The following is a 22,365-nucleotide window of genomic DNA, read 5'->3' as shown; positions in this document are numbered from 1 at the left end:
AAAAGCAGAAGTACTCAACGCTTTTTTTTGCCTTGGTCTTCAGAGACAAGATCAGCTCCCAGAGTGCTGCACTGGGCAGCACAGTATGTGGAAAAGGTGAGCAGCCCTCAGAGTGAAAGAACTGGTTAAGGACTATTTAGAAAAGCTGGACCTGCACAAGTCCATGGGGCCAGATGCAATCCATCTGTGGGTGCTGAGGGAGTTGGCTGATGTAATTGTAGAACCAGTGGCCATTATCTTTGAAAGCTCATGGCGATCAGGGGCGGTCCTGGATGATTAGAAAAGGGCAAATACAGTGTCCATCTTTTTAAAAAAAAAATTAAAAAAAGGAAGGAGAATCCAGGTCTCTTCCAACCTTAATCTTCTGTAAGTCCCAATGTCCAGCAGGTGAGAAAGGCAGCTGACAGTAACGTTGGCCTAGACCCATTTACCTAGAACAAAACACTTGATATTTCTTGTTCTAGTCTGCGGCAAACTGCTCTAGATTTAGGAATCCCCCTTGTGAAAGACTTTCTGTAATAAGTCTGACAGATTTCAGAGTTACATGTTAGTCTGTATCCGCAAAAAGAACAGGACTTGTGGCACCTTAATAAATTTGTTATGCTCTAGAGACTAAGCTTTCATGAGCTACAGCTCACTTCATCTGATGACTATCTGGGATAGTCTGAGGACTGTCTACTGACGTGAGCTGCTTTCTGAACACCTGGGAGATACAGGGCCATTGACGTGATCTGTGATGAATATACCAAGTCCAGAGCAAAACGTCCTGCCAGCCTGACCTGGCTCTCTCTTACCTGCGGACATAATGCACAGCTGTGGCATTGTCTGTCAGCACTTGGATTATGTATCCCTGGGAGTAGAGGCAGGAATGCTTTGCATTCTAGGTAGAGGACTCTGAGTTCCAAGCATTTATATGCAATGACCTTCCTGAGGGGAATATAGGCCATATTTTTGAAGGTGACCTAGATGAGCTCCCCCCATCCCTGAATCTATCACCAGTGTCTTATTAGGTAGAGTTGTAGAGAGGGGTACTCCACGGCACAACTGAAGTGGGTTTTTTCCACCATTTTAATGAGGACTTCTCACAGGACCATGACTATTGTGTCCATGCAGTTCCTCTCAGACCCATTGGTCCATAGTAATGCTACTAAGTGTTTGGGGGGGAGAATAGTTGCTAAAAAGTCAGGGGTGGGGTGAGGGGGGACACTGGTAGAAACTCTGCCAAGCTGTGGCATGAAACCTGGTATTGAGAGGAAGATAATAAGGGCACCATAGCTGAGGCAGCAGTGGGTTGCCTGCTTTTTCTTCAGTGGCTCCAGCGACCTCTGTTGTTTACAACAGTATGGAGCAAAGGGACATTATCCGAAGGAGATTTGAGCTCTGGCTTGCTTTCTCCTTGGGGATGGAGTGCACAATCCCAAAGAATGTAAAGCAGCTCTACAGTCCTTTAATGAGCAGAGGCCCTTGTTGATCTCTGAGTTGAAGATGGAAGACCCATGATCTTGGTTTTGACCTTCCTGAGTATTCTTGATGACTGGAGCCAGGATGATCTTCACACTGCCACTGTTGTGGCCATGATGCACACAGCTGTATCAGATGCATCCAAAGCAACCTGCATGGATATTTTAGCTGTGGGTTGCCCCTCTAGCATGATGATTTTAACCCTTTCCATAAACTAAGACAATTTGTTCCAGTGCAGATAATCATATTTTGCCAGACACACCTTGTCATTGGCAATGCACAGTTGGAGACTGTCAGAGTAGACTTTTTTGATGAACCGATCCAGTGTCTTAGGATTCTTTTCCCTGGGCGTTACGTTAGCAGCCCTTCCTCTTTGGATCCTTCCTGAACACCCATTATGACAAGAGAGCCCGGTGCTGGCTATGAATAAAAGTACTCAGAACTTTATAAGCTTCAATTCTCATAGCACACCCTGTGAAGCAGGAATTTCCATTTTACGGAATAGAAAAAAATCACTCCACCTTTCTCCCCACCCCGATATCATATGTAACAGAGGGCAGAGATAGGGAGGAAACTCATGTCACATGCTATGCTAGGTAAGGAGGTGGTCTAGAGCATATCTAGCTGTCATGCCATTCCTAGGCATAGCATGCATCCAAGACTTCATTAGATTGTTACTTTGAAGAAAGCTCAAGCAATCTCATTCTTACTACTTCCATAAGGAAAAAATTTAACAAAAACTACTTGTAAATATTTCATATTTAATGTATTTATTTTTAGCAACACTGTCCCATACAAAAGCAATAGAAACATTAACTGCTTTCAGCAGAATGTATGTACAAAGTTATCATTTACAACAGTTTTACATTAAAAACAGTGAATACAAATCAAGCACTTTCCCTAGATATATTGTTTATTTTTCTCTAAGTGTTAGATAAGTTATGTCTATCCATGACTATTTACAGGTACCAAATTTAGGCTACAGCTTCTTAATGCATCGCTGCCACACTTCAGTTTTGTTTTTTAAATGGGGTTTCCATATTAAACTTACATATTATGTCCTTTCCCACCATTACAAAATAAGCTTTTGCAGATGAAAGGAATTTACTTTAAATGAATCAGAAAAAGGAAAACCTTGTAATGTGGAAAAAGCACTTACACAAATATCTTTGCCAATTAAGGGAAATCAAAGTGAAAGTTAGAGGTTGGGTGATTCTTGAAACAAGGACAGAGCCCTCCCCACTTCTAGATCAATAGTTCAAGTATCTAGTCCAATAATGAGCTAAAGTTGTTACAGGTCATTGTAGCTACATGAAATAAAAATTTCAGTTTATCTGTTGAGAGGCCATGGATTCAGCTGGTATTGAATTTAAATTCCCCTCACCCTCTGTAGGCAGGCTTTGCAGGAGAGTTGGTTCACGCAGTAGCAGGGCAGCATGCAAAATCTCAAACCACACCTGCTTATCCTGTTCTGTGGATACATTGCTCTGTGGACTGCCAACAGAGCACTTAAGCAATAAACTCACATATGGGGAAATGAATGACAACCTGAAGTTTTACAGAACTAAGTTTGCTGAAGGATAGCAGTGTTGCCTTTGGCTGTTTCTTCTATGACTAGTTCCATCTTCTGAATAATTATAAAAAAGTAGTCTTGTAAAACCATCTGATATACATAAATTAGAAGTCAAACAGGAAGTCACACAACTTAAGTTCTATTCTTTACACAAATTTGGTCCAGAAAATACGTAGACAGACCACAAATTAAGGAACAGCCCTTTAACTTGCTTAAGCTTCTGCACTATTGACAGGTAGGGAACAACATCCAGTTTGAGTATACCAGGCGAACATTTCACAAACTTTTAAAAGAATGTTTCCCTTAGAACAGCCTGCACAGAGCACCACTTAGCTCACAGTACTGAAGTCTTTAAGTGGCTCATTCAAACATGTCTCCAAGTCAAATTCGCCTTCCACCCGATAGTCAACATGTCTAACCTTGGTGGGCGTGCCAGAAAAGGTATCCTAGAACAGAAAATTACATTAATGATTAAGAAATTAAGATCAGCGTGCACCTCATCTATTTAATATTTCATCTTCATATTCCATTATTTCTGTATTTCATTTAGACCTTCCTATTTTCACTAAAGTATCATATGTGATGTGTTAAAGGCAGATCCAAACCAATTTCAGTAACTTAGTCTTAGTGAATGCTTGAACATACACCACCTTTTAAAAGACTGCCCTTGCGATGTTGCATCTATGTATATGATCTATCACAAGTGTCTACTAAAGCTCTGTACAAACAGTACTATATCAGAAGCAGCAGAGAGTTGGAAGCAGTCTGTACAGAATGCTAGACCTTCTTGTACTGCTGTTTTTTGCTCAAGAGGTCACAACATTTTAGACTACTTCAGTCTTCTCCAAACTTTTGAAAGCCGAGTCCTCTTTAGGCCGAAGGCTATGATTCCACAGAATCTGCGACTGACTCATAGCCTTACGCCCCATTTCAATCTTCATGTGTTGTTAAAGGCATACCCAAAATGAGTGATCTCAGAAGATCATGCATTTCACAACATGTTCCCCTTTCTTACATACTTTGAAAAGTGAAATATTTAATGTTAACATTAAAAATATCATCAATGGCATCTGAGTTAGTACCCACTGAAGTATTATTTCAGGCTTTCTGCAAACTCAGGCATTGCTAGATTAGTTATACTTGAAAATATGACCAAGAGTTTTTTCACAACCATATAGCTAGAGTCTTTAAATGAAAACTCAGACCTTGACGAACAATTAAGTGGTTTGTTCACGCATCTCTGGCTAATCTGAGGGGAGGGGTGGGGCACAACCTCACACTTTAGGAAACAACTGTGAGAGCAGCAAAAAGTTGATTATTAATAGGTTTTTCAATTAATCACAGTTAACACATGTGACTAACACAAACCAAATTAACTAGATTGAAAAACTGTGGTTAATTGCAATTTTAACCACACTGTTAAATAATAGAACACCAAATTAAATTTACTATAAATAGTTTTGGATGTTTTTCTACATTTTCAAATATATTTATTTCAATTACAACACAGAATACAAAGTGTACAGTGTTCACTTTATGTTAAATATTTGCACTGTAAAGAAGATAAACAAAAGAAATCGTATTTTTCAATTCACCTCATACAAATTTACTCAGTCCTACTTCTTGTTTAGCCATACACTAAGACAAACAAGTTTGTTTACATTTATGGGAGATAATGCTGCCCGCTTATTTAGAATGTTACCTGAAAGTGAGAACAAGTGTTCTCATGGCACTATTGTAGCTGGCATTGCAAAGTATTTAGATGCCAGATATGCTGAACATTCATATGCCCCTTCATGCTTCAACTTGTAAGCGCTAAAATTTTTTACATTGTTTTGTTTGAGTGCAGTTACACAAAAGAAATTCAACATTTTTAAAGTTGCACTTTCATGATAAAGAGATTGCTCTACAGTACTTTGAGGGCAACTGAAAAATACTATTTCTTTAATCTTTATTACATTGAAAATATTTGTAATAAAAATATAAAGTGAGCACTGTACACTTTGTATTTTGTGTTGTAATTGAAATCAATATATTTGAAAATGTAGAAAAACATCCAAAAATATCTATAATACATTTCAATTGGTGTTCTATTATTGTTTAACAGGGTGATTAAAACTGATTAATCACTACTTTTTAATCTTGCTATTAACTGTGCTTTAAATCATGACAGCCCTAATTATTCATCTGAAATACAGTTTAGTTGAATAATTATGGCAAAATATTACTTACATAATTGTCTTGAGAGCTTGCTTGAGATTCAGTAGAATTACTTCCTATGGATTCTGTCTCCATCTCACCAAGATCAACTGGACTGCTATAAAATTAAAACGATTCAGAGATTTAGAGCAAGTTAAAATCTCCCAATGATGCAGTCTACTAAACTATGGTATAGTTTAAGGAAGTAGTGTGATTCCAACAGCTGTGTCACTTAAGGAAATCGCTGCATGCAACACTCAGATTCAATAAAAAAATCCTGCATTGCTTGCAATGAACTTGGTGCATCACTTTAGGAATTCATAACCTTTTGTGTTCTTTTCAATTCAGGAGGTCAATTTTTTGTAAGTTTAACTGTCTGAAATGACAACATGAATCTTACTAAAGAATGTCTCTCACAAGTCACATTAAAGATAAGCAAAGCTCTTTTAATCTAAAAATCCATTTGCTGATGCTAGAAACAACCAGCATGCTTTTACTATGTTTGGAGCAAGAGATCAAAGCAAGATTCTACCAATTAACATGGTGAGTTGCAGCTGTTCTTCTAGGAACCTGTCTAACCTTGGTGGGGGTGCCAGGAAAGGTATCACGCATTGGTGAGGGGATGATGATCAACTCTGAGGACCCTCAATATGCAGTAATAGAAACTAGTGAGAAAGCTTGTAGAAAACTGGGAAGAGGAGTGTTTTGCCAGCTGTCTCCAAGGAAGATGCAGCAAGAAAAAAAAAACCAAAAAAAAACAAAAACACTACACACCTGGTCCCCCTCAGCTCACAGAGTTTGGTGAATGAAGAGATCTCTTCTCCCTTCCCTTCTAGTAGCAGCCTTTATTTTTTTTTTGCTATTTTTAGACACTCCCCTATTTCTTCAGTAGGCAGCTTTTTAAATGTTCCCACTGTTGCTACAAACAGTAGGAAAGCTAGCTTTGACTTCCCACTGGCATTTTACCTAGCGTCATCTAGCTCTGCTCAGAACTTGTTTAGACAGCATGGTAGTAAATTACTAGTACCTTGTTTATTCTAGCATTCCACTGTCACTACTGCTGATAGTCAGTTAACTTTTAGAGAAATAGATCTAGTGTAGACAAGGCCTTCAAAAGCAAAGCACAGGATGTTTTCCCCCCACAATCCAGAAACAGGTACCTTTGCCTCTGTGCCAGTTTCCCTTGGGAAATGAGGGTAATGATACTGACCTCCTTTATAAAGGATTTTGAAATCAATTGGGGGGGAAAGTGTGATATAAGAGCTAGATATTACTAAAGCAGGGTGCCCCATCTGCCAGATTGCAGATGTTTTAATCTCCAAGCCACATTCTCTTGATATCTACTACACAAAGACGGCATGGGGTAGAAAATCCCTAATTTGATCTAAAAATAAATTAGTTAAGTAAAAAAGGGCTTTGGGATTTTCTTGAAGGCATGGTTCCCATTTCTGGAGAGGGCTTTGGGATTTTCTTGAAACCATGGTTCCCATTTCATTCTTCGGAAATATCAGATGTTTCCTGGGCTCAGATAAATAAGTTTTGAAAAAAAGCTAAAAATGACTATGCGCTTAATCCTTAACTTCCTCCTGGGGGAGAAGAGATTTCCTCTCTTCCCCCTCCCCGCACAAAATGCATCCTCCTCAAACCCAGCACATGGTCCCAGCAGCCCATTCTCCCAGGGATTATATTAGCTGGTAGCAGAAGAAAATTATCTTGTATATTACACTGTGCTCCTGTACCAAAGGTTCAGGATTCAAAGCCTACCAACTGTGCATGATAGGGCTGTTACAATCAAGCACTTTAGTGAGGAAATGCCATAATGTAGACTGCAAAGGCATCCTTAATTCAGCTGCATTGTGTATGCATTATACTACTATCTTTAATTACATGATCACATACTATTTCCTCCACGGGATTCAGCCTCATACAGTGAACAGGATGGTGCTGAGGGAATTAATCAGGGTTGTGTAGTGAATGAGGCTGTCTGTAGGATCCCTGCCTCTTTCGCTATAGAAGTAGGAGCATATATAGAGAACAAGGCAGGGGACTGCAGGAAGGGAAAAGGATGGCTTTGTGATTAAGGCAGGCAAATAGAATCATAGATCTGGAAGAAACCTCGAGAGGTCATCTAGTCCAGTGCCCTGCACTCAAGGCAGGACTAAGTACTATCTATTTCATCCCCGACAGGTGTTTGCCCAACCTGCTCTTAAAAATCCCCAGTGATGGAGATTCCACAACCTCCCTAGGCAATTTATTCCTGTGCTTAACCACTGACAGTTAGGAAGTTTTTCCTAATGTCCAACCTAAACCTCCCTTGCTGCAATTTAAGCCCATTGCTTCTTGTCCTATCCTCAGAGGTTAAGAAAAAAACATTTTTCTCCCTCCTCCTTGTAACAACCTTTTACGTTCTTGAAAACTGTTATCAAGTCCCTTCTCAGTCTTCTCTTTTCCAGACTAAATGAACCCAATTTGTTCAATCTTCCCACATTGGTCATGTTTTCTAGACCTTTAATCATTTTTGTTGCTCTTCTCTGGACTTTCTCCAATTTGTCCACATCTTTCCTGAAATGTGGTGCCCAGAACTGGACACGATACTCCAGTTGAGGCCTAATCAGCGTGGAGTAGAGCGGAAGAATTACTTCTCGTGTCTTGCTTACAACACTCCTGCTAATACATCCCAGAATGACATTTGCTTTTTGTGCAACACTGTTGACTCATATTTAGCTTGTGATTCACTATGACCCCCAGACCCCTTTCCGCCGTACTCCTTCCTAGGCAGTCATTTTTCATTTTGTATGTGTACAACTGATTGTTCCTTCCTAAGTGGAGTACTTTGCATTTGTCCTTATTGACTTTCATCCTATTTACTTCAGACCATGTCTCCAGTTTGTCCAGATCATTTTGAATTTTAATCCTATCCTCCAAAGCATTTGCAACCCCTTCCAGCTTGGTATCGTCCACAGACTTTACAAGTGTACTCTCTATGGCATTATCTAAATTACTATACTATATTACTATATTAAACAGAACTGGACCCAGAACCGATCCCCGCGGGACCCCCCTTGTTATGCCCTTTCAGCATGACTGTGAACCACTGATAACTACTCTCTGGAAATGATTTTCCAACCAATTATGCACCCACCTTATTGTAGCTCCATCTAGGTTGTGTTTCCCTAGTTTGTTTATGAGAAGTTCATGCGAGACAGTATCAAAAGCCATACTAAAGTCAAGATATACCACATTACCACTTCCCCCTCATCCACAATGCTTGCTACCCTGTCAAAGAAAGCTATCAGGTTGGTTGACATGATTTGTTCTTGACAAATCCATGCTAACTGTTACTTAAGTTACTTAATGATACTCACTATCTTCTAGGTGTTTGCAAATTGGTTTCTTAATTATTTGCTCCATTATCTTTCCAGGTACAGAAGTTAAGGTGACTGGTCTATAATTTCCCGGGTTGTCCTTATTTCCCTTTTTATAGATGGGCACTATATTTGCCCTTTTCCAGTCTTCTGGAATGTCTTCCATGACTTTTCAAAGATATCTGAGCCATTAGCAAGTATCTCCTCGAGCATTCTAGGATGCATTTCATCAGACCCTGGTGATTTGAAGACATTAACTTGTCTAAATAATTTTTAACTTGTTCTTTCCTTATTTTAGGCTCTGATCCACTCATTTTCACTGGCATTCACTATGTTGGTCGTCCAATCACCACCAAACTTCTTGTTGAAAAGCAAAACAAAGAAGTCAGTAAGGATCTCTTCCACATTATCTGTTATTGTTTCTTCCCCCCCCCCCCCCGCAATTAAGTATCAGGCCTACTCTGTCCTTGGTCTTCCTCTTGCTTCTAATGTATTTGTACAATGTTTTCTTGTTACCTTTTATGTTCCTAGCTAGTTTGATCTCATTTTGTGCCTGGGCTTTTTTAATGTTATCCCTATATACTTGAGTTATCTGTTTATAGTCATCCTTTGTAATGTGACTGAGTTTCCACTTTTTGTAGGACCTTTTTTTTTTTTTTTTTTGAGTTTTAAATTATTGAAGATCTCCTGGTTTAGCCAGGGTGGTCTCTTGCCATACTTCCTTTCTTTCCTAGCCAGTGGGATAGTTTGCTCTTGTCCCCTTAATAATGTCTCTTTGATGCCTTGGGAGAGCTCAGTTCTATCCCCACCTCACCAAATCTTCCTATGTGAAGCTGAGCAAGTCACTTAAACCCAGATCTGGGGGACTATTAATTGTTTTGGGAACCCATAATTGAGTTCCAGGGCTTTTATTCATTTAAATTGTATGGTCCCTCACACCGTACTTCAGGTTTTTAACAGTCAGCAATTATAATTTTAATTGTCAGTTGTTTGGATCAAAAACATCTTCCTGCATTCTTTGCTACTTCCATCAGCTTGAGCAAAGCAAGCAAACGCTACTAATGATGGAAATTGCAATTTCTAATATATTTGGAAAAAAGTTGTTTATGCCTGAAAACTAAAGATTATTAAACTGATATCCCATTAGTATAATTTTGCACATTTGTCCTAATCATTTTATGTATTGTGTTCAATCTCTACAACTATTTATCTTACACACACTGATATTGTGGAGTTTAATTCCACAAAGTTTATTAGATTGTAATGAGCCAGCTCAATACAGAAAAGCACAAATCTGTCCCAAATAGAGATTAACTTTAAGTTAACAAGCCTTTAACAAGTCAACCTTTGCCCTTTATGCTCCAGTCTTCCTGATTTCATCAGGAAGAAAAGCCTTTGTGTTTCATTCTCTTGGGTTAAGCTGTTTTATTCTTCTATTTGTATGGCTAAAGACTGCATAGAAAGTACACCTGAAACCACTAAAAATAGTGAGTTATATAATCTTCGGGACTACTGACCCACACTGCCAATATCCAACAGATTCAAATGAGCAGGAATCTAGGCACCATTTTAGTGTTGCCTTTAAAGTCTTCTTGCTATGTCTGAGGCAAACAGAGTAAGTGATAGCAGGATGCCATCTATACATGAGATGGTGTCAAGAACAGCACAAGGGGAACTACTCAGAGCAAAGAGTTCAATGGCTCCATGTCTAGTTGGCAGCCGGGGTCAAGTGGAGTGCCCCAGGGCTCAGTCCTGGGGCCGGTTTTGTTCAATATCTTCATAAATGATCTGGAGGATGGTGTGGATTGCACTCTCAGCAAATTTGCAGATGATACTAAACTGGGAGGAGTGGTAGATACGCTGGAGTGCAGGGATAGGATACAGAAGGACCTAGACAAATTGGAGGATTGGGCCAAAAGAAATCTGATGAGGTTCAATAAGGATAAGTGCAGGGTCCTGCACTTAGGACGGAAGAACCCAATGCACAGCTACAGACTAGGGACCAAATGGCTAGGCAGCAGTTCTGCAGAAAAGGACCTAGGGGTGACAGTGGACGAGAAGCCAGATATGAGTCAGCAGCGTGCCCTTGTTGCCAAGAAGGCCAATGGCATTTTGGGATGTATAAGTAGCAGCATAGCGAGCAGATCGAGGGACGTGATCGTCCCCCTCTATTCGACATTGGTGAGGCCTCATCTGGAGTACTGTGTCCAGTTTTGGGCCCCACACTACAAGAAGGATGTGGATAAATTGGAGAGAGTCCAGTGAAGGGCAACAAAAATGATTAGGGGACTGGAACACATGACTTATGAGGAGAGGCTGAGGGAACTGGGATTGTTTAGTCTGCAGAAGAGAAGAATGAGGGGGGATTTGATAGCTGCTTTCAACTACCTGAGAGGTGGTTCCAGAGAGGATGGTTCTAGACTATTCTCAGTGGTAGAAGAGGACAGGACAAGGAGTAATGGTCTCAAGTTGCAGTGGGGGAGGTTTAGGTTGGATATTAGGAAAAACTTTTTCACTAGGAGGGTGGGGAAACACTGGAATGCATTACCTAGGGAGGTGGTAGAATCTCCTTCCTTAGAAGTTTTTAAGGTCAGGCTTGACAAAGCCCTGGCTGGGATGATTTAATTGGGGATTGGTCCTGCTTTGAGCAGGGGGTTGGACTAGATGACCTCCTGAGGTCCCTTCCAACCCTGATATTCTATGATTCTATGATTCGCACTGCCACAGCAAAACAGGGCAACAATGCCTAAATTGCTTTATGTTATTCATACCAGTGATGCTCAGACTTCAGTGGTTCAGGACCCAAATTAGGGATCAACATTACCCAATACAGCCAGTAGAGTGAATTCATTGTTTCATTTACTATATATATATTTTCATATTTAAATGGAATGACAGGGGAAATATTTATTTATTTTATTCCAACAGCAAAATGACTGACCAAGTCATTATTTTATCAACTACTAGGGCTGTCAAATGATCAAAAAAATAATTATGAATAATTGCAATTAACATCACAGTTAGTTACACTAAAACAATTCTAGAATACCAACTGAACTTTATTATAAATATTTTTGGACGTTTTTCTACATTTTCAAATATATTGATTTAAATCACAACACAGAATACAAAGTGTACAGTGCTCACTATTTTTTGTTACAAATATTTGCACTGTAAAAATAGTATGTGGTGAACTGAAAAATACAAGTACTGTAGTGCAATCTCTTTATCGTGAAAGTGCAACTTACAAATGTATTTTTTTGTTACATACCTGCACTTAAAAACAAAACAGTGTAAAACTTTAGAGCCTACAAGTCCACTCAGTCCTACTTCTTGTTCAGCCAATCGCTCAGACAAACAAGTTTATTTACATTTACGGGATAGGATGCTGCCCGCTTATTTATTATGTCACCTGAAAGTGAGACTAGGCATTGGCATGGCACTTTAGTAGCCAGCATTGCAAGGTATTTATTTATGTGCCAGATATGCTAAACATTCGTATGCCCCTTCATGATTCGGCCACCATTCCAGAGGACATGCTTCCATGCTGATGACACTCGTTAAAAAATAATGCATTAATTAAAATTTGTGACTGAACTACTTGGGTAAGAATTGTATGTCTCTTGCTGTGTTTTACCTGCATTCTGCCATATATTTCATGTTCTAGCAGTCTCAGATCATGACCCAGCACATTTGATTTAAGAACACTTTCACTGCAGATTTGACAAAACACAAAGAAGGTGCCAATGTGAGATTTCTAAAGATAGCTACAGCACTCAACCCAAGATTTAAGAATCTGAAGTGCCTTCCAAAATCTGAGAGGGATAAGATGTGGAACATGCTGTCAGAAGTTTTAGAAGAGCAACACTCCAATGTGGAAACTGCAGAATCCGAAACAAGAGAAAGTCAACCTTCTGTTGAAATGATGAAAATTAACGTGTATCACTCTGAGCTGCTTTGGATGGTTATCGAGCAGAACTCGTCATCATGGATGCATGTCCTCTGGAACGGTGGCCAAAGCATGAAGGGACATATGAATGTTTAGCATATCTGGTACGTAAATACCTTTCAACGCCAGCTACCAAAGTGCCATGCCAATGGCTGTTCTCACTTTCAGGTGACACTGTAAATAAGAAGCAGGCAGATTATCTCCCATAAATGTAAACAAATTTGTTTGTCTTAGCAATTGGCTGAAAGGACTTGTAGTCTCTGAAGTTTTACATTGCATTCAAAAACAAAACAGTTGTGTAACAAAACAAAAAATCTACATTTGTAAGGTGCACTACAGTACTTGTATGCGGTATTTGAAAAAACTATTTCTTTTTTACAGTGCAAATATTTGTAATAAAAATAAAGTGAGCACTGTACACTTTGTATTTTGTGTTGTAATTGAAATTATATTTGAAAATGTAAAATTAGAATGTATTAACTGATTAAACGGAAATTAATTTTTTGTAGTTAATCATGTGAATTAACTGTGATTAACTGACTAGCCTATCAACTACAATTGGTTAATAACATAGTAAAAGCCTCCTGATTAATTATTAAAATCACACATTTTAATATCATGTGCTGCAAAGAGCCACTTAAACAGAGGCTCCTGAGCTGCAAGTATTGCTGATTTATACCATTCTGAACATAAGATAGATATAATAGTTTCTGCCAATTTTTGTTGTGCCAGAACAGTGCTTCAGATATGAAATAATGGTGACAGGGGGGCTTGTTTAATCTATTGACTAGAATGAACTTTAGGTTCTGACAGGCAGGGCCTTCAAGCCCTTAATAGTAACTTCTTGGGTTTACTAAGATATAGCACTAAAATTTGGCAAAAGGTAGCCTTAAGGACTTGGAACAGAAGTTATCCTTGATGACAATGGAAGCCACAGGCTTGCTAAATATGGAGAGCCAGGTGAGCCTTACATATTCCGACTAAAGGTGAACTGAATTGGAACTCAGCTAAAAATAGAAAAGTGTTTATACAGTGCGAACACTTAATACTGCTTTAATCACTTTGAAAAGCTGCAGATGAATTAAAATGTTCAATAGATGACTCAGACGATAGCATAGTCATATTTTCTGAAGAAAAATATATTAGAAGAAAAAATTGTTTGTTTGATACATACATTGTTTGCAAGTCACTTCCTTCTTCAGCAGGAGGGTCCCAAGAATGCAAAGCAACCTTCCAGAGTCTGATCTGCTGGTCCCAGGACCTACGGCTATACTTCTTAAATTTATTTGGAGTTCTGGGATGGACCCCTGGTACTCGATGACACCTATTTATTTAGAAAATTGTCATGAAAATTCCACTATAGCTTTTCAAATAATCTTTAAAGTGATTGAATTTGTCTAACACTGGAAGCCTATTAAATCCCATTCTCAGAATATCTTGGGTTGGTTCTAAACCCAGGCAGGTATTTAAGACAGTTAAGCCTCTTGATTATTGTGCGACTCAGGTTTCTCCCTCCTCCACCCCAGGAAGTTTGGTCTATAAACAAATTTAATAAGTAATCAAATGTGAAGAACCAGACATGCACAATGTTTACATATTTATAGTACACCACTGAAACTTACCTTGGAACTTCTTTAATGTATCTGTCATATGCAATTGTGTTTTTTCCATAATTTATCTGTTTTTGCCTTCTCATCAGAACCACTTCATCTGTCTCAAGTTCTACTGCTACAGTGGATTCCTTTGAATCAGAACTAAAGAAAAATATATCTAGATTTGAATTGCATTATGATCTTGTGAGAACCAGAACACACAGCTGCAGCAATCCTCAGACCTGCTGCACTAATTCGGTTTATCTCTGAACTGTTCAGGATTTTGTTGAATTAGCATGTTACAAGGTGAACTTGTTAAAACAAATTACCTCAAGTTGATTATTTACAACAAGAAAATCATGGACATGCAAGGAGTTTAAAAGTAACTATTGCAGGATATTTTTCCTTTGATCTCAAGAGATGAATTTACACTTACCTTCCAGAAGAGGACTTCCTTTCTCTTGCAAATTCATTTATCAAGAGCTTTCTTTTGTATCTAGAAAAGACAGTTTATTCAGTATAAATACTTGTTTAAAATATAAGAAAAATGTATGTTACTTTCATAAATTGTTTCCACTGCATAATTAATGTAACCTCTATTAATGTTCATCTTCACTGCAACATTGGCTGGCTGGCCTTGCCCACATGCTCAGGGTCTAACTGACCGCCGTATTTGGGGTTGGGAAGGAATTTTCACCAGGTCAGATAGACAAAAAAACCCAGGTTCCCTGCCCTTTTCTGCAGCATGGGGCACGGGTCATTTGCATGTTTAAAGTAGTGTAAATGGTGGATTCTCTGTAACTTGAAGTCTTTAAATCATAATTTGAAGACTTCAGTAAATCAACCAGAGGTTAGGAGTCTATTTCAGGAGTGGGTGGGTAAGGTTCTGGGGCCTTCAATGTGCAGGAGGTCAGACTAGAGGATGAGGATAGTGGGTTCCTTCTGACCTTAATCATCAGTGAAGTTCAAATCATAGGTGCACGGTAAGCATTTTTCCATCATGGAAATGGGTCCTTCATCTCTCTCTTGGAATCTGAAGATTCATCTTTCAAAACTCCACCTCAAGTCTTATCACAATAATTACCATGCAAACAGATGAGTAGTGGATGGAATGACATTCAAAGAGAGTCAGTCAATCTCACAGCAAGCCAATCCTGTATCTGCTAGACTGTTGGCAGATCAGTGATGTTGGTCACCTCCTTCAAAAGGACTACATCACATCACTTTTACAGTATTTCTAAGTCTAAGCTGGCCTGGGAACAGAAATCAGAACTTGTCCCTACATATGACAGCCATAAGTGATATTTCATTATTGTACTGCTATAATACCGAAGGTAAAAAAGCAGCTATGACTAGAATCATAGAATATCAGGGTTCGAAGGGATCTCAGGAGGTCATCTAGTCCAATCCCCTGCTCAAAGCAGGACCAATCCCCAATTAAATCATCCCAGCCAGGGCTTTGTCAAGCCTGACCTTAAAAACTTCTAAGGAAGAAGATTCTACCACCTCCCTAGGTAACGCATTCCAGTGTTTCACCACCCTCCTAGTGAAAAAGTTTTTCCTAATATCCAACCTAAACCTCCCCCACTGCAACTTGAGACCATTACTCCTTGTCCTGTCCTCTTCTACCACTGAGAATAGTCTAGAACCATCGTCTCTGGAACCACCTCTCAGGTAGTTGAAAGCAGGTATCAAATCCCCCCTCATTCTTCTCTTCTGCAGACTCAACAATCCCAGTTCCCTCAGCCTCTCCTCATAAGTCATGTGTTCCAGTCCCCTAATCATTTTTGTTGCCCTCTGCTGGACTCTCTCCAATTTATCCACATCCTTCTTGTAGTGTGGGGCCCAAAACTGGACACAGTACTCCAGATGAGGCCTCACCAATGTCGAATAGAGGGGAACGATCACGTCCCTCGATCTGCTCGCTATGCCCCTACTTATACATCCCAAAATGCCATTGGACTTCTTGGCAACAAGGGCACGCTGCTGACTCATATCCAGCTTCTCGTCCACTGTCACCCCTAGGTCCTTTTCCGCAGAACTGCTGCCTAGCCATTTGGTCCCTAGTCTGTAGCTGTGCATTGGGTTCTTCTGTCCTAAGTGCAGGACCCTGGACTTATCCTTATTGAACCTCATCAGATTTCTTTTGGCCCAATCCTCTCTGCAAGAACAGGTCTTCTTTGCAACTCCAATCATATATAACCTATGGTACCTTGCAATTTCTTTATTAACATTGGTCCTCATTTCATCTTCTTCAACTACAGATCCCCAGTCTGAACATCTTGAAAAGGGCCCAGGACCTTCTGGTGTTGTAAAACTGAAAAACAAAATCTCTGCATGAAAACTGGAATGTTATCCCAATTCCCCCACCTAATTAATCTCTAATTTGGTAGCTAATTAAAAGTATTTTCAATAGAACTGCTTACTCATTGTATTCCTTATGTGTATCCAATCATATATACATGCACTAATAAAAAAGTTTCAGGCTAGTTACCATTGCAGAGCTTGTACAGCTTGTGACACTGGATAACCAGGTCATGCGGGAGCATATTCAGGTCAATTCACTTGTGTACAGCAAAGTAATGGTTAGATATAAGCATGTATTCAGATTTTTAAACTTCTTGAAAACTAGTGGAACGTTACTGGTACTGTTTTCATTTATCTATTCCTGTCATAATGTACGTAGTAGCAAACATTTACACAGTAAATACCCTGATAAATAAATTACCCATCAAGGAAATTTTGTAAAATGCTAAAGAAGGACTTAAAGACTTTAACAGAAAATGCTAATTTCAAAGTGAGTGGCCATTATACATATGGTGGGAGGTCAAAAGTCTATGTGCACTTCTCACACCTCGTCTTCAAGGGAAAAGCTCAGGTGATAGACTGTCAGCTTGCTTTTGTGTAAAGGAGCTATAAATATGGATTCAAGAAATGAGCCATCATCTCTGGAACGTTTGGATTCTAACAGGGCAGAATAACTGAACGAGAAGAGGGAGATACCCGGAATTAATCTGGGTAGCCCCAAAAGGCTTTTGGGAAACTGGAAGTTTATTACATCACTGTCACCATTGGAGTTACAAACTGATTTACCTGTTATATTTTACCTGCTTTAACCTCTCAATAACTCTTTTTTCTTAAGCTAATAAACCTATAGTTAGTTTACTACAGAACTGGCTGCCAGCATCGTCTTTGCTCTAAGATCTGGAATATCAACAGATCTGGTGTAAATGGGCTCTTGGGACTGGGAGAAACTGGATCTGGTGTGATTTTAGGTTTTAATAACCTTTTATCACAATGTTCAGTTTGTCTGGATGGCAAGATAGACTGGAGAGGCTAAAGACTGACTCCATGGCAAGACTGGTACAGTGATCCAGGTGTCCACCCTGAGGTAGGCACTCGCTGTAGGCAGTGTGACACAGCTAAGGGGGAAAGATCTGTATTCTGTTATGTTTTTGGCATCAACAAATTGCAGAGCTGATAATGGGACCATGCAAGTGTAATTTAAGGCAATGGGGATGCACAGGTGAGAGAATCTGGCCTGCCAACAGACAAGGCACAAACAAAGCTTGACTTTCAACTGCTAAATTGAGTTTGCAGGGTCATAGGATAAGAAACTTCTTCCTTGTAAACGGAGCACATTCTGAAGCCTTGAAACAGAAGTGGGACACAAACACTGAACTCAATGACAATTCACTTTTCAAAATACCACATTTCAGTAGGTAGATTCTCATTTATAATGCCGGCCTCTGCAGTTAAACAAAAACTACAGATTGTAAGGTAGGGAAGGAAAAAAATAGCATGCTTTATATTACATTAAAAACCACTACAAGCAGCAGATCTGACATTTTGCCTAAACTCTGAGTATATTTCTGGTTACTGCAACTAGGAGGCTGAATAGTCTATCTTTCCTCTAATATGGTGTCCAAAGTTGTGCACAAGACTCCAGGAGTGGTCTGCGGTAAAAATCAGAGATGGGAAAAGTCCTTTTAGACAATCTAGTTCATCACTCTGCTGATGCAAGACTACTTCTTAGAGCACTAGTTCTCACTGTGGCCCTGGGGAGGTAGGGGGATCACAATTTTTTTATTTATTTTTTTTTAAATTCACAGCAGGTCCAGGTTTAGTTAATGAGACCAGGATCCATCTCCCCACACTGATAACCCCACTGGAGAAGGGGACCCACACATACCTGCTTGTGTCCCAAGCAATAGTGGCCACTATGCTGGGGTGTGTGGACCCACTCAGTTCCTCACCAGATAGCACTGTGGTGTCTCCCCAGGGCCTGCGTGGGTCACTCTGGGGTTGGCTAGGTCAGGACTTCTAATGGCCACCTTGTCACTACCACCCCCGCATCCTTGCCAGCCAGCAAGCTGCAGCAGCAGCCGCCGCCGCCTGGATGTTGGCCACTGGTGAAAGACGCTCCCCCTACCCTCTAGAATAGGACCAGCCTGCCACCTCTCCCCCACTGCCCCACTAACCTCTCCACCAACGGATGGGTCCTCAGTGGGGAGGCAAAAGCAGGAATGCCTGCTTCCACCACCCAGCCGTTGGAAAAAATGGGCTAATTTCACAATTCCTGTGCAGCAAAAAAAAAAAAAAAAAAACAATGATTTAAAAACCCAGATTTTTTAATTTAAATCAGATTTTTTTGATAAAATGCTTTTTGAGGAAAAAAGCAATCTAAAGATAGTTTTAATTAAGATACATTATAGCTCAAAGATCTCATCATGGAATAGGGATTATAAATTCTAATTCTATAGTATGAGACAATATATTCAGGTAATGTTTAAGAAAAGTTTTGTAAATGACTTCCAAAAGTTAATGGATTAGGGACCCAATGATATGGGGTTCCACAGGCTTCTGTATAGATTATTTAGGTTAATCTCTCTATTTACCTAATGGGACTCAGTACTCAGTCTAGAAGATACCATCAGAAATGCTTAATTTTGCAGTTCTCAAACTGTGGATGTGTGTCTTCAGAGGTAACATGCTTGTTAACAGCAAAAATGTTTTCAAATAAATAGAGAGGTGAGAAATAACAGACCTCAACTCTATTGTCCCTCTGTAAATATGTGTACACAGAGTCAATCCCTTACCTCTCTCTAAAAGTGCAAAGTTTCAAAAAGTTCAATGAATAGAAGATTGTTGGGTGCAGAATAGACTTGGACAATGAGAAGAAGTCTGGAGATAAATGTGAGAAGCGAGGGACATAGGCTTGTTTTTGTTAAAATATTATATGTTTGCTGTTGAAGAAAAAAATCCAGAATACTTAACAGTTGTTGTTTTAGTTAAATAAAACAAACTGAAATGTCTGTCTGGTGATGTTCTCCTCCTAATACAGCACAGCAAGAAAAGCCTCATAATATTAATGATTAATCTGTTGAACTGGAGATAGTTCACCTTCCAGTGACTTCATAAATATCTGATTCAATTACCTTTGTTAAATGAAATAACCAAACAATCATTCATTTTCTGATATAGCTGTAAAACTAATCTGAAAAGTTTTCAAAATAAATCACTGTTTAAAAATGTATAGTCTGTACCTTCTAAAGATGAAACCTACATCTATCTCTGAGTTGTAAAGAGTGTGTGTTAAGGTTATAACCATGAAGAATGCACTTTTATGTAGAAAACCATGATTAAATCGAGTCTTCCTGACCAGTGATTTAAACCAAATCCACCCTGCCATGCAGTCTGTGAAACCACAATTTTCACAGGGCCCTATCGGTAGGCAATTGGCAGTCTGCAGAGTACTTCTCCGTGACGTACAGAAGTAGTTTCAGGACTTTTCTAATCTTTCCAGGGGCTTTTCCAGGCATCTGAATTTATACCAATACAACCATGCTTGGTGTGTGTATCATGCATGTTGGATTTTTTTTTTTTTTTTTAATATTTTTAGTCACAGAATTGTAGGACTGGAAGGGACCTCGAGAGGTCATCTAGTCCAGTCCCTTGCACTGATGGCAGGACTAATTATCTAGACCATCCCTGACAGGTGTTTGGAGATTTTTGAGAACAGGTTAGACAATGATAGAGATTCCACAACCTCCCTAGACAATTTATTCCAGTGCTTAACCATGCTGACAGTTAGGAATTTTTTTCTAATGCCCAACCTTAAGTGCCCTTTTTGCAATTTAAGCCCAGTGCTTCTTGTCATATCCTCAGAGGTTAAGGAGAACAGTTTTCCTCCCTCCACAAGAGCATTCTTTAATTGACTGTGTCAATTCAACTACACAGTTTACAAAAAAAAAAATAAAATAAAGGAGGATGTAATTTACCTGTCACAGAAAGGCAATATCAACAAAGTGCATTTTCCCCACCTTTGTTTACTTAATGCTTGCTTTTTCATGTAAGCGAGCTCTAGAGCTGCCGCAGCTCACAAAACTGCATCACGATATGAAACTTTGGATCTATGGCATTACAGTATGTTGTCCAGTGCTCTGTCCAGACCAATCTTAAATACTTTAATCAATGAAGCCACAATCTCCCTTTTGACTATTGTAAAACCTAACATACCTCACCATGAGAGCATGTTTTCCAATATGCAGCTCAAATTTACCTTTTCTAATTTTATCCCAATGTTCCTACTTATCAGACCTATTTTGCTGCTCAACTGACGTTTCCCATCCTGGTGGATCAGGGCAAAAAGTAGCAGCATGAACAGGGAACAATGTATGATCTCAAATTGATCCCCTGCATGCACTCTTCCAAAGCTAAAAGTAGCTCCTTGGAAAGCCATCCACACTGCTTCCCTGCTCCTGCAGTAGCCCTAAAGCATCCAGTCCTGGGAACTGCTCCCATGAGCTTTAACTCATGCCACTCCCTCAAGTCCCTCTTCTCTGCTCACTCATCTCAACCATAAGGTCACATGATGCAGATAATTTAGCTTTGAGAGTCTGTGCAAGATGAGCAGATTCAGGCCTTCCAGCGATCAGGGGTGCCGTTAACAAAAAACAGGGCAGAAAAGAACAACCCAGCTATTTATTCATCACAGGAAGTAGCTCCAAGATAAAAAGGTACAAAGTCACTAAGCAATGTTTTTCGCTCCTTGGTTTTTACACCCTACTAGTACTTTAATCCCTGTCTCTCTCTCCCCATGCTCCTCCTCCCCCCCCCCCCCAGGTTACTAGATAGTGATATATCACAGGAGGGTTGGAAAGTGAAAATATACTGGTCAGTTTCACTGTTTCTCATGCACAGGAAGCACAAGCCTGTTTCAGCTGCATACTCTATGAACAAATCCTTTATTAAACATACCTATCCAACCTGTTGTCAGAGGGTCCATACTTGTTTTCATCATCAAAAACGGACGAATCTGCATCATTCTGTTTTCTGCGTTTCCCATCTGCTCCACGTTTCCTTCCTTGAGACCAACGAGCTGGGTGTTGTGGGCTGCTGGGAAATAGGTCAGTCTTTAAAAAGTGAAACTTACATGCTGGCTTTGTAACCTTTTACAGCCACAATGCAACAAAGATTGCAATAATAAGCATACAGGCACCACTTTTACCTTGAACGCAACACCCAGCAGTTCCCTATTTTGTCCCTGAAAGGCTTCTCAACCCGAATCTGCACAGGAACTGCTGTCTTCCTGGAAGGGGATCTAAAAACCTGGGTGTCCCCTCTCTCAAATCTGCATCCCCTCCCCCACTTTTCCCGTACCGGGAGCCTATGCCAAGACCATGTGTTTCTTCGCCCCCTGCCCGACCCTTCCTTCACTTCAAGCGAGCCCGCAGGATACCCGCCCCGACTCCGGGTGGCGCTTCTCTTCATGAGACGTGACACCCCCCGGCCCGCTTTCACCAGCCCGGGGAAATGCCCCGGCCCTGGGCGCCCTCGGCCGCCCGGGTTCGAGGGAGGAGTCACACCAAGCCCGGTCTGTGGACGAGCCCAGGGGCTGCCCCCGAAAACGGAGGCGGGCGGGCGGGCTCGGGGTCACCCGGCCGCGCTGCCTCTCGGCGGGAAGCTTCCCCGCCGCTCTGGGGGGCGGGAAACGGCTCCCCCGCGACGCTGCCGGCAGCGGCGGGACCGGAGACACCTGCCCCCGCCACCGCCCACCTGCTCTCGCCGCCGCCGCCGCGGGGGCTCCTCTGGCGGAAGGACATGGCGCGCTGAGGGCTCGGGGCAGCGCTGGGGCCACAGCCGGTATGCGCGGTGACGGGCCGGGGGGGGGGGGGGGTCGCTGTCGCAGCCTCCTCAAGTCACCCCGCTCGCGCCTCCCGCCGG

The 22,365-nt window shown here is 40.6% G+C and overlaps 1 protein-coding gene across 5 annotated transcripts; it reads right to left on the bottom strand.

The window, feature by feature from the left end:
- Window positions 1-2,234: 2,234 nt before the first annotated feature.
- Window positions 2,235-22,365, bottom strand: SLBP (stem-loop histone mRNA binding protein). Of its 5 annotated transcripts, none has more exons than XM_073342765.1 (8): window positions 22,198-22,347; window positions 21,400-21,534; window positions 16,352-16,456; window positions 14,576-14,635; window positions 14,170-14,301; window positions 13,722-13,871; window positions 5,267-5,351; window positions 2,235-3,480 (listed from the first exon to the last, which is right to left on the bottom strand). In XM_073342765.1, exons 1-8 carry the CDS (start codon window positions 22,242-22,244, stop codon window positions 3,364-3,366), a joined length of 831 nt encoding a protein of 276 aa, XP_073198866.1. In that variant the 5' UTR covers window positions 22,245-22,347; the 3' UTR covers window positions 2,235-3,363. The 5 variants fall into 5 exon arrangements, 2 of the variants coding, with proteins under 2 accessions (XP_073198866.1, XP_073198865.1); XM_073342764.1 differs by lacking the exon at window positions 22,198-22,347 and adding an exon at window positions 21,650-22,165 and having other exon boundaries at window positions 21,400-21,537; XR_012158752.1 differs by lacking the exons at window positions 2,235-3,480; window positions 5,267-5,351; window positions 13,722-13,871 and having other exon boundaries at window positions 14,275-14,301; window positions 15,087-16,456; window positions 21,400-21,537; window positions 22,198-22,365.

Source organism: Lepidochelys kempii, chromosome 4 (assembly GCF_965140265.1).
Source record: "Lepidochelys kempii isolate rLepKem1 chromosome 4, rLepKem1.hap2, whole genome shotgun sequence".
NCBI lineage: Eukaryota > Metazoa > Chordata > Testudines > Cheloniidae > Lepidochelys > Lepidochelys kempii.
The sequence above is the reverse complement of the archived record's forward strand: the minus strand, read 5'-3'. Positions and strand labels throughout refer to the sequence as shown.